Source organism: Syngnathus typhle, linkage group LG21, assembly GCF_033458585.1.
Source record: "Syngnathus typhle isolate RoL2023-S1 ecotype Sweden linkage group LG21, RoL_Styp_1.0, whole genome shotgun sequence".
Taxonomy (NCBI): Eukaryota; Metazoa; Chordata; class Actinopteri; order Syngnathiformes; family Syngnathidae; genus Syngnathus; species Syngnathus typhle.
The window spans coordinates 3,338,701-3,351,722 of NC_083758.1; the positions used below are offsets into that span (position 1 = coordinate 3,338,701).

Consider the following 13,022-nt stretch of genomic DNA (forward strand, 5'->3'; position numbering starts at 1 on the left):
AGAGTTATGAGCTGTCATCCATAATGATAGCTTTTGTACTCAAGTAAAATCAAATTTTGCGTTATACTTTGATATCTTGCAAGGCAGCTCGATTTTCTGGAACAAACAAAAGCTGTAATCTTTCATTTTGGAGCTGCTATTGTTGTACCTAACACAATCAAATTGTAAAAATGTCCCCAATGTTTATACTCCAGAAATATATTTTTAAATTATTTTTGAAGCACCAGTAGACTTTTATTTATATATTTATTTTCAAGCATTTTTCAGGCAAATAAATAAACATAGGCAAAGAAATAAACCACCAAAATTAGTCATCATGCAAAGTAAACAACAGATGTGCCTGTGCACTGAGTGGACAAAGATATGCTCCTTGATGGAAAGTGAAGCTGACAATAATCTGGGCATTTTTCCAAAGCCACAAGCAATATGTGTTGGATGAAAATTACAATAGGTCATCTGTGGCAATACTATGCCTGCTTCTCACCTACTGTCTGCCCTGTTTCATAATTACCTCACAGTTGCCTGCAATATGTATTTCTTTTATTGTTATTATCACTTATTGTCAGCTCGAGAAACTGTCTATTCAATACAATAAAGCAAATGGGTATTATATTTCAGCCTGAATAAAATAAAATAATAAAAATAAAATAAAATATGACTGATAAATAATAAAATAAAATTATAAGTATATTATGAAACATTATAAAGCTGGTTACAGGTTGAATAATTTACAGAAATGTATGCCGCACGTAATGCAAAATAAATTAATACAATACTTTTAACGCGTAAAAGTAGCAATTATTATTAAAATAAAATAATAATAAATTACAATTATTATTATACTATAAAACAAAGTTGTTTTCAGCGTGAATAATTTACAGAAATGTATGCCGCACGTAATGCAAAATAATTTAATACAATACTTTTAACGCATAAAAGTAGCAATAATTATTAAAATAATAGATTTTAAAAATAAAAAACAACGTTTATATTATTGAATATTATTTCAAAAAGAAAGGGCCTGCTTCTTTAAGACTTCCGCCCCATCTATGACAAAAACAACCAATAGAACTTCGTAATGCATACATCAACGAATCACAATTGATTTTCTTGCCTACGTCCAACTGGAGAAGCCGGAACAACAACGTGTGGGCTTTTGCAACTCCAATCGCTTCTAAACTCTGCTAAGACTAAACTCGACATTATTGTTTATTAGTGCATGTAGACATCTAATATATTTGATCGCTGCGGTGTGAGAATGGGAGCCAACAACAGTACCCGCCGTGTGTCATTTGAGTCGGACGAAAACGAGAATGTAACAGTGGTGAAGGGCATCAGGGTGGGTTGACAGCAGCACACTTGCATGTTGCACTCTGGCACAAAACGTCAATAAAACGTAGCGTGATCCGTGATTGTTTTTGTAATATTAGTGCGATGCAATAATGAAGCCTTAATATTTTGCTATTATTGCTCGGATTGATGTTGTCAAATCGATCACTATTCTTTTCAAACAAACTCGTCCTCAAATACTTGCAGCAACATAAAGTTTCTCAAAACAATTATGTTAACAATAATTTTCCTTTTTGCATGCACGAATGTGTTCAAATAAGTTGTGTGGCTATATAAAAGTCATTGGAATGTTGATGTCACAGACCACGTGGGAATGAATGACTGACGCAGAGCACCATTACGTCATGTATCGTGCAAAATTGTTTTAGTAAAGTGAAACATCTGTGCTTTTGTGGAAGTAGCAACACATACCTTTGCACCAACCATGCAACCACAAAGTTTACCGAACAGAAGTTGCTCAATCAAAACAGAGGCTTCTAAAGTTTGCGTGTGTGGTAAATATAGATGGAGCCGCTTCAAGTCAATTAGAAAAGACTTAACGAGTTGCTAGGAGTCACTTACAAATCCCGTTTATGTCATTGCTGTGCTTCCTTAAATAAGACCATTGAGATTGTTCTTTGGTAAAATAACTGTTTAATAATTCTATTAAATGTTTCTTTTCAGCTCTCGGAAAACGTCATCAACCGAATGCGAGAACCTTCTATGGCCTCTCGTCTACAGCCTCCTCCTCCACCTCCTCCTCATCCTCCTCCATTTGAGCCCATCCCCTCCTTTCCTCCTCCGCCAGACACCATAGCACCTCCTCCTCCACCTCCTCCTCCTCAACCCGAGCAGGTAGAAGCACCCACCGTCATTGACATGGTGCTGCCCTCCTCTTTGCCCGCAATTGTGCCTCCTGCTTTTGAACCGACCCCTGCTCCTGCGCCTGTTGTCGAGCCGGTAACTACACCCTTCCCTTCTCCTCCTGATCCGCCTGTTTCTGCTCCGCTCCCTGCTACTATAACCCCGCTAAGTGAACCCCTCTCCTCACCTGCCCTCCCGTCTCCTGACTCGAACCTCCTTCCGACCCTTCCTCTTTCTGAGGCTGTCACTGCCCTGCCAACAACTTCCCCACAGTCTCAAGTGACCACTCCTCCCCCTCCTTCTCCTCCGCAACAGGTTGTGGAGTCAGAATCTTCTGCCCCAAAGGTCACTCCCGTAGCGCCACCACCACCACCTCCTCCTCCTCCTGTTGCACCAGCAAGTAAGTTTCCTAACATAACGCCGCCATTTTTAAATCTGTGTCACTTTATTAAGTACTACATTGTCGTATGTTCTCTCAGAGGTTGGCAGACAAACTTGTCATCATTTCACCAAATCAAAAGTTAATACAGGCGTTATAAAAGTAGACTCATTTTCGATAATGACTCATTTCATTCTGCCTCCTCGTTAAGTTAATTAGAGGTTCTACGAAGATGAAGTGTCCAGGGGATTAATTTTATGTGCGGCTACATTTTGAATTTTAATCATGTTTATTGTGTGGGTGTTTACTTTAAGCCACCTAACGTTGTTGTTTTTTTTTTGTCTTCTTAATTAGTCTCCATTGTTGTGAGCCATTGTCAGCCTCCAATTGCTAATAAAATGATAAATTCTTTCCCCCCGAGTCATGTTAATAAATTAGTAGCTCATTACAGCTGATCAAGGCGACCATTTTTGCTGTCATTACCTGCATAATAATGATTCCAACAAGGTGTAATCTGACTGCTTACAAAGCTTCTCGCTCTAAAAGTAAAGTTGCGCAGTCATTTTGCTTTCCCGAGGACATTTGAATGTTGCTCATTACGCACGCACTGACAGGCGTGTGGGTGCGGAGTGGGCGTCCGGTAGACCCCCCACTCCCCCTCCGCCCCGTCCTTTACCGTGCTCAATCAGCGTGCTAATTAAAAAAGGCCAACTTGTGCCACGCCACAGTGACTCCAGTGATTAAAACGACACCTCTGCAGTTTGGCACAATAAGCCAGCAGGCTTGCGGTGGAGCGAAATGCGTATGCGCAGTTTTAGTTTTGCCCTTCGTTGACACCGAATTTCATCCGAGCCACTCGGCCGTTTGTCGAGCGCGTAATAATCACAATCAGACATTTTAATTTACTCTCTTATATTCAACAAAAGATCCTTCTTTTTCCCCGCGACTATCCGGTTAAAGCGTCCCTCCATTGTTTGCGCTAATTGCTTTTCAGATTCAAAGATAAACAATAGCGCGCTTTGTTTTTGAAACGCGTCTGGTGCGTTCGGTGAGGCGGCGACAGCACAACGGTGGATTACAATAAAAGGTTTTACACTGTTGGGTTGCGTATTTTTAAAAAGAAAATTACCATGGTTTGAGGGACACCCTTTGACACTGTAGATAATACAATTTTAAATAAATAAATGTTATCAAAGACTGAAGCATGCTCTTTGGGACCGTAGATAATAATTTAATTTTTTTTTAAATGAAAAGGAAATGAAAAAAATAAATAAAATCACTATTGAGGCGCGCACCTTGACCCCTTAGAGTAGTTCCTCAAAGGTTTCACCTCAAAATATACTTTGCGCTCCAAGTACCATCATCATGGCCAACATTAAAATACATAATTTGTTCCTAGATAAAAGATTATACGTACCATTGTAAACTGCTTTATAATGCACGGTTACACTGACACTGTTCATATTACCACTTTACTTAAATATTAGAATTAAATGCAAGCTAGACCCTCAATAATAGTTTTAAGAGTCAAAAATAATTAAAAAAAAACCTTAAATGCCTCTTTCAAATAACTTATATCAATTCTCATATATTGAACAAATGCTGTAAGACTGCCTATCAAATGCTAAGAATGAAAACTGACCCTCAATTACAATAGTTTTAAGTGCCTTCAAAAAACCTCCAATGCCACATCAGAGTTTATTTTGTTAAAACCTTGTTGAAAAAATGATCACAAAAACAATAGTTTTAAGAGACAAAATGGGCTTGGATAATTGAAAATCTCTCAGAGTTAGTATTGTTAAAAAAAAAAAAAAACTGTCCAAACACAACAAATGAAAATTGGGAGCCAAAAAGAGGCAAAAACAAACCAAATTACCTCAAACGTACCTTTAAAATAAATCTCTATTGTTCAATAAATTAGTCTTATTAAAAAATGTTTATATTGAGAGCCACTGCCCGAAATAAACAGAAGAAAATAATAGCTCAAATGCCCACTTTCAAACAGTCAAAACAGTTCTGGAAGTTAAAGTCTTGTTAAGAAAAATTGCCCTAAGACTTATGTCTGAACGTGTCTGGATTCCGTTCAGGTGAAGAACCTCTCGACACCTTTTCTGTCCACCGTGCTGTAAATATTCATGTGACACGCACACCACATTGAACTAATAGCCGTTTCTGACACTGTTCTACCTTGCTCAAATATACCAAGATGAAGTGTAGAACGTGTGAAATTCGGCGCTTTTTTCCTCTTGACGTTTCTTGTTATCTCGCAGAAGCCCGAGCTGTCAGTTAAGATGATTCGGAATGATGAGGGAAAAAAAACTGAAATGGCACCTGTATGCTTCAGGGTAGATTTTATTTCATATTTTTAATACTTACTGTGATTTGAGCGTGGCGAAAGGTGCGCGGCGACTCCACCATAGAATCGTGAGGAAGTGTTAATGTTACAGATTATGCCCACCACGCAGGTCCCGGGGTTAATGAAAGCCCTGATGAGAAATGCAATTTGCCTTCATCTATTATCTCCCACCAGCAATTCTGGCCAACTATTTTTTCACACCCTTTCTTATGCCAGTTTTTGATGGTGAGCGACAACGATGAATTTTTAATCCTTTTTTTTAACTAGAAAGTCGAGTACAGGTGTCACTCACATATACCCGCTCTAACAAAATAGCACACATTGTGATTTTCTAGGGAGGCCATCACTTGAGAATGTAGACACTTTTTGTTTTTTGAATGATTTAGAATCGGTTTCAAATAGTTATTTATCAGTTTTCTTTCTTTCCGTTTTTTTCATCAATTATTGATTGATTGTTATGAGACATCATTAACATGATCATTTTCTCAACTCATTCACCGCCATTGACGGCTATAGACGTATTCATTTTAACTGTGCTAGTAGTGAATGAGTTAAGAAACACTAGATGAATATTGGTAATTCTTTTTAAAAACTTCAAAGGTAGGGAAGGACTTCTTCCGATATCAGACATCAGTAACAGGTTGAAAACGGCCTTGTTGCGATGTATTGAGTTTTCGCTGCCGATACTAGTTACCGATAGTCACTGTTGCCCCCTTGCGGACATCTCAGGTGTCACCATTGCACTGATTTTAAACTATCAAACCAACATTAAAGGTCTGAATTGATTGAAATTGAATTGAATATATTTTTAATTTAAATCAATATTATTTACATTTATTTTAATGTTTTTTTATTGTTACGATTTAATATGTTATTTAATTTTTTTAATTTAGTTTGTAGACCTCACGTCCCCGGGAGCCTTATATTTCTAAGATTTACCCTGTAAATGATGCGTGGCTGATCCTGATAGAGTTGTAATGTTGTTGATCAATGATGCCTTTTTCTGTTGTCAAACACGACGGCTGAAGCATGAAGGATGTTTCCGCGCCGGCGTCTCCGCCTGATCCGCGCTACCTCTTTATTGTACCGAGCGGATCATATTTTCCGCTCTCGTTAGCCGCAGCTTTACGGCGCGACGGAAAGTTTACCGTCGAAGCTTTGTCGTGCTTAAGCAGGTAAGTTGAATTGTTAAGCGAGAGGTAGGGGAGGTGTTAAAGCTGCTGGAAAAGGTGTGCGGGAATTTTATATGAAGGTCGTGGGAGAGATAAATGCTAATGAGGAAAAAATAGAAGTGTTAATCTGCATTCTGCATCATGCCTCCAAACTGAATGAATTATTTGGGCAAATATCCACGTACAGTATATTTGAGCCCCACTGAATTTTGTTTTTACTTTGCAGTCTGAAAAAAAAAAAAAAATCTGAAAATTAATCCGTAATCAAAGTGTATTTTTTGTTACCAAAAATTGAAACTGGCCTAAAAAAAATTCCGAATCGGTCTGACCCTAAAGTTAAATCCTTACTTCTATTCTTGTGTTAATCTAGTAGGATTCGTCCAAAAATTTATTTAATAATAGTTGCGACAATCAAGAAACCCAAACTTTCCGTGCCCTGAAAATCCTACATTTATATATTGCCCGCCATGTTTCTATTATTGCTATTCAATTTGCCTTCACGACATTTACAAAAAAGACCATATTAACATTTTCCATCTTGAAGGAAATTGTCTTTATGCAAGCGTGTGATTGTGTGTCCTGTGACCGCCCCCGCTGTTATTTCATTTTACCAGGTAATAATAGCCTCGGACAATAGGGATTATCCCATCTAACTAATGCAGTGTGAGTGTAATCTCCACTCACGCAGACACACACCGTGCAGGGCCATCGTGTGGTATTGTGTCTTCCGAGCACGTTTTGGCCCGGTCACTGGCTGCCATCTTTACGTTCATGCTTAATTACCTGCCAAGATAGAGCGGCGAGGACACAAGAGGCGTCCGCGTGTGATGTCCCTGACATGAATATAGCTAGTTAAGGTTGCAGGAATGTGGACGCAGATGTCGTCCGTATCTGGGTTTTGCGAGGCGCCTTGAAATGTACAAGGTCTTTGCCAGCGTCCTTAACACTTCAGTTGCGTTATTGCTGATGCTCCAAACTTTTTTTTGTCTTCCGCTCAGTTGATGAAGAAGCCCTGAAGAAAAGAATCAGTGATGAGGTGTACGAAGGCTTGCAGAAGCAGAGGGTCAAGACCGAGCAAGAACTGCAGACTTGGTAAGAACCAAAAATATACACAGAATTAGGTGTACTTTTTTTTTATTATCACTTCACATTAACGGAATCAAACCAGGACAGCAAATGAGTCAAACTTTATTCAACTTCAATACGACATCCATTGATATGGCACACCTGCTGATTTTTGAGAAAATTATAGCGCCTTATAGTTAAAAGAATACGGTCATGAAATCCGATACTTTGTGGTAGTTGTGAGTGTGGATGTTTACCAAAATATTAGGAACACCCGATCTGTGGTTCTGCACCGGTCTCAGTCCATACTCGTCGAAGGATTTTATCCGGATATTTTCCGCCGTTTCTTCACTTTCATTAGTAACAAATCCTTCCGATTCCCACCGCCTATTCAATCTGTCTCCCTTCCCGAAGCGCATCAGCACTTCTCGCCGTCTCCTCCGGATCAATTAATCATGCCCGCGAAAGGAAGGTGCTAAACCTCAGGTAATTTCCTGGATGTAGAGTCGGGCGATCCATTAGCCCAGCTAAAGACGGAGAAGCGCAGAACGGATTCTGTATGTGGGTAAAGGAACAATAATGATGGCGCCCCACAAAAACACAAGCTCTCTTGATTCAGGAGGAGGTGGTGCGAGATTATTGATTCACCTCCTTCAGGAGAAAATGGGTATTTTTCTTTCTTTTTTTTTTTTTTTTTTTGCAGTTCTCCTTTTATTTTACATGTAACTGCTTCCTGCAGCTCATTTATTGACATCTGTTCAAAAGTACCTCACAATTGCTCCCTCCTTGCAATTATTGGACATCATGACGGCTTTCAAGCCTTCGCTTCTCGTGTGAGGAAAGTGGAAAATGCAGCCATGAACAAGCAATCATCAACTGCACTTGTGAGTGGGTTGTTGTTTTTTTGTTGTTGGTTTTTTTTCCGGTCTGTCAATTGACTTTTAAGCCACTAACGCTCTGAACTGAAATTATTCCGCAGTTCTTGAGGAAAAAAAAAATCACTGTACAAGTCTGTCTATGTAACAGCACACTAAAAATAAAAAATAAAGATTATTCGGCATCAAAATTTGGTTTGGGACACGGTTCGGTTTGGGTTCAGTTGACAAACGTTTTAAAAAAAAAACGGTATAAACTAGAACAGATGTGATACCTGCATGATACTGGTTCAAATCAGATAACAAATGGACAGTTTCTCAGAGTTTGATCCTTGAGGGCTGGTATCCTGCCGGTTTTGGATATCTCCCTTCTCCAACACAATGATTCAAATAATCAGGATCGAAGGGACACATTTAATCCAAGCAGGTTACCGGCCCTCGAGGACCCGTATAGAGACTGAACGACTGTATTCCATTTACGGAATAAGTAGCCTGTGGCCAGAGCACAAGCCGGCTACATTTCCTGCCCTGGTACCTTATATGATCCCAGTGGGAACTCGGTACACCTCTGTACCATACAAAAAAAAAACCTTAACAATTATTGTTGGACCCCAATAAATATTTCTGGAAGCAAGCTGTTCAGTGTGTTGCCTTAAGACTTTTCCGGGAGTAGAAAATCAAACCTGGTTCGTTTTTGATAAAGGTACTTTGAGCTCTACGCTGAAGTCTATAACAGAGGTCTCCAACCACTGGGCCGCGGACCGGTACCGGGCCTCACAGAAAAAATATATAAATACATAAATGTAGCGTCTACAAAGAAAACTAAAAAAAAACTACAGTAGTCCGCAAGGGACAAAAAGCTAAACAACCCCAGGCCAAACATGACACTAGCTCGCCATCTCCTTTATATTTGTTTTTATGCCAGTCGTATTATTTCATTTTGTCGTATTTAAAGGCCGGTCCATGAAAATATTTCTGACACGTAAAAGCAATCTAAAGTCTAACCAAAGTTTTAAATAAGGTTAAAACGGAGTAGCAAAAAAGTTAGCGTCCACTCCCCCATTGAGTCCAACTAGGATCAAGTAAATTTAGAGGCAAAAGTCTTTATTTGTTCTGCGGAGCTTTCAAGCCATAAATGAAGTCCTGAGATCTGCATTTCGCACGGCACGCTCGAGCAAGGAGGCGAAGTTTAGGGCTGAGCGAGGAGTCAATTTAAATGTGGTCCTTAACTCATTTGTTTGCAAGGAGCTGCAGCTGGAGGGTACAGATTTGCCCGTGACTCATCGAAGCGGAACACCTCCAAAGAAATAAGAGGAGGCGGACAGAAGTGCTGTCGCACTTGCATCAAACTGTCCTTTTGTCAACAATTCATCCTGACTTCTATGTGGACATTATGTTTCAAACAAAGCAATCAAACCCAACGTGGTCTTTATTAAATTTTGCTGCTCTTGTGAGGTTTACCCACCACTTTGCATATTCAAGCAGGCCAGATAAGCTGACCATATGTTTCTGATTTACCACAGTCATACTTCCTAAGATCATCGCAGTTATCTTTTTAGATTTGTGGCCGGGAGAATACAAAACAGCTTTTATGTGGCAACATTTCTAAATTAATCAGCTCCGTTCATTGTCCCCACTTAATTTTAAACTCCCTTTTTACAGTCAGGTGTGCCGTGTTTATGTGCCAGCGCATACGTGTTGGAGAGAGCGCATCGGGGCCATCAAATATTCATGGGCAGCATTCAGCAACATTATTCCCAACATCAATATTGCATAGAGCCTCTAAATGCCTTTGTTTCAGGGTGCTTTTGGTGGACTCCATTTTGCCTGGTGGAGTGTTGCGATGAATCTCATGTAAGCTCACATATTTGGGAAGACAGAAGGAATATGATAGAAATAGAAAATAGAACTGTGAAAATGAATCGTTTAATCGGTGACTATTTTAATAATCAAATAGTGAGCCATTTCTTTTTACCTTAAAATGGTAGAAATCCTCCGTCAACCCCTCGACCACAATTGTTCATCAATGTTTGTATTCATTCATAAAAACAAACAGATTATCTTTTGTGTTGAAGCAAAACAAGACAGCTATTTACTACGGAAAACAATAACGCACTCAGCTTTAAAAGGTTTGTTGAGTACAATGTTAATCCCTCTTGCGTGCTATTTTTTAATGATTTACTTGTTTTTATCACTAAACTATACCTAATAAATGGGGAAAATTGTTTTGTGATGCACTTCAATGCCAAATGAAATTGGATCCGTTTATTCGATTAATTGATAGACTAAGTGAGTAATCGATTCTTAGAAATATTTGAAAGTATCCATGCAAAGTAATAAGTTTGTTTTTTAGCATGTTTATTTTAAATAGTTTGTGTAAGATTGACAAGAGGAGCCAAAACGATTTCAGAGATCTTAAATTTGTTATGAGCTCTTACAATTTGTCTACTCTCATGTTGAATGGTACAGTCTGTAAAAATGATCAGGTCAAGCTTCACTTCACTTCCAAGCACCGAACTAGGAAATCAAATCAAGTAAAGCCTTTAATCACAAAAGACTCTCAAAAGGTTTTAACAGGCCCACAGTTCACAAAAATCAATGACATCCACTTGAGGAGAAGCGACAGTAAAACAGGCCAAAATCCAGCGAGAGTGATTTAGGCAGGGTTAGAAAGTTGTAGCATAGCCGGTCTCCTGGCTGCCACCGCTCGAAACAATTCTTACCCTCCTTGTTCTCCATCCAACTTCCCCTGAGCCAATCCTAAAACTCATCGCTTAGACCAGGGGTGGGCAAACTACGGCCCGCGGGCCACATCCGGCCCACGGGACCGTTTAATCCGGCCCGCCAACCCTGAACAAATTGTATTATTAAACCTTTTTTTTTTGGCCATTTTGCCTGCAATGACTGCGTTTTTCCAGTAGATGGCGAAGCGCTCGCCTGCGCATTTACTACCGGAAGCCGTGTCAGAAAGCTCGGTGCACACTCACAAGTGCGTGTACGTACTCAGTAGTACGGACTTGGCGCACTCTCGCTCTATTCGTATCAGTCCCGAATTTAGAGCGTGGGCTTTGACGACAGCATTCTTATAATTCGCGCGCTGAGCTTTCAGATGCAGTTTTGCGCTAAAGCCACCCACAAACCTTCCCCTGGAATCCTTCCATTAAAATGAGTGGCCCGAAAAAAAGAAGTGAGTGCCGAATGTTAAAAAAGAGTGGACAATTTGGCTCGACGTACGCGACGTGACGTTCAGCCACATCAACATCAACCCGTCACAGATCAAGGTAAACGGACCAACACCTCGGATCTCGCCTAAGAATTGCCACAACAAATTTTACTCCAGACTATGACGCACTAGCAAAAAAGGGAGACCAACAACACTGTTCCCACTGAAAATGAACGGGAGGCTCTCAAGTTTATTGTAAAAAAATGCATTTTGAATATGATTTGTACACATAGCAGGGATTGAAACTAGCGACCATTCTCATTTTCAAACAATGCAGGATGCTCAAGGACATTGATGCACCACCTATTTGCGACTAATCTTAACCTGTAAAGTTCTTAAGGCTTACTTTAAGGAGGTGTTTCCCGTTTCCTCACCTCTGTTACCAGGTGTTTGCGAGTTAAAACTCTGCTCTGATTTTCAGATACCCCTCACCGTGTTGCTGTTTTGATTACTTTATTTGGATGTATGCTTTCACCGATTCTTCAAGATGATATATTTGGTCAGAATGTTTGCCGTTTGATGTGATCTAATAAGATAAACATCTTTCATTAATCTGACCTGCAGGCACTGAAGTGATGGAGATTGTTATTCATAATAACAGTGTCGTATTTTATGAGAATCACTGATAGCAGTTTTTTAGTGAATTATTATTTTTTTAATGCTGTTAATAAATGCATTTGTTTTCAAAAAAATTGTTTGGAATATCCATGCTTTACTACCTACTAAAGGCCAAGATCTTTTATGCAATGACCTTTACAGGTCGCTTATATGACTTCACACAACGCCTACGTCCATCTGCTCCTTGTCCGGCCCTCCGGTCCAAATTTAGAACCTAGTTCGGCCCGCGAGTCAAAAAGTTTGCCCACCCCTGGCTTAGACCCTTGTTTATGACAACAATGAGTATCGAAGTATTCCATCATCCTGAGCTTGGACACCAATCGGCTTGAACCACCAACTAGTATCTCACCAAACTCCCTGAGAACTAGACGCCATGGAAACACAACTTCCTGTTTGGTGTTGCCCCCTCTTGAGTGCTTACATTCATAACTCAGCATGCAGTCAGCCCATAAGAACAAACTGTGCCAAGCAAGCTGTTCACTTGGAACATACATTCCTGATTGAATTCCTGGAAATAAAGTGTCACCCACTTCATTTTGCACACTTCCAGTCCAAGGGCAAACATCAGCCATGTCCTCCAAAATCATTCCATTACATAGAAGGTTTTTTCAATACCCCCCCTTTTTTTTTTGGAAGGAAGCATCGTCTTCTCGCCTCTCTCTTCCCCACCTGGTGTCAATCCTGTACAGCCAAATGAAAAATGTGTCCAATATCCCCGGGAGAGTGCAATAATGGCTGGAAAGCAATAGAGGCAAGGCAGACTGATAGCATCCAGCTAGTGATAGCGGTCTTTGCTTGGCTTAGCACTTGTGAGAAAGTGTGAGGAAACACACTTTGCTTTTGCCAATGTTTCTTTATTCCATTTATTTCCAACATGGTTTGGTCTATTTATGCCAAAGGTTGATCAATGATTTCAGGGGTGCATGACTTTTTATTTTTCAACTTTTCGAGTAAAGCCAGCTTTGATTGTGGGGGAAATGGTGAATGTAAAAGGCTATTAGGAACCGTCCCCTGTGTGTGTATGTGAGTGTGTGTTGATGTTTGTGTGAGTGAGTGGGAGTCTGAACCCTATGATGGATGGAGTGTGCTGACGTGTGCGGCCCAGTGGACTGTAGGAGTGGACATGGCTGGCCTTCTTCCA

At 40.0% G+C, this 13,022-nt stretch overlaps 1 protein-coding gene across 3 annotated transcripts in view; it reads left to right on the top strand.

Annotated features, from left to right (window-relative positions):
• Nucleotides 1-1,122: 1,122 nt before the first annotated feature.
• The window catches only part of chchd3a (coiled-coil-helix-coiled-coil-helix domain containing 3a), a 37,316-nt gene continuing 25,416 nt past the window's right edge, over nucleotides 1,123-13,022 (top strand). For 2 of the 3 annotated variants that reach the window (XM_061268365.1, XM_061268366.1), the window contains exons 1-4: nucleotides 1,123-1,339; nucleotides 2,014-2,289; nucleotides 2,509-2,593; nucleotides 7,099-7,192. In XM_061268365.1, the coding sequence (XP_061124349.1) occupies nucleotides 1,259-1,339; nucleotides 2,014-2,289; nucleotides 2,509-2,593; nucleotides 7,099-7,192 (536 nt within the window). In that variant the 5' untranslated portion in view covers nucleotides 1,123-1,258. The remainder of the gene's footprint in view (nucleotides 1,340-2,013; nucleotides 2,290-2,508; nucleotides 2,594-7,098; nucleotides 7,193-13,022) is intronic. The other variant, XM_061268367.1, reaches the window with a different exon arrangement.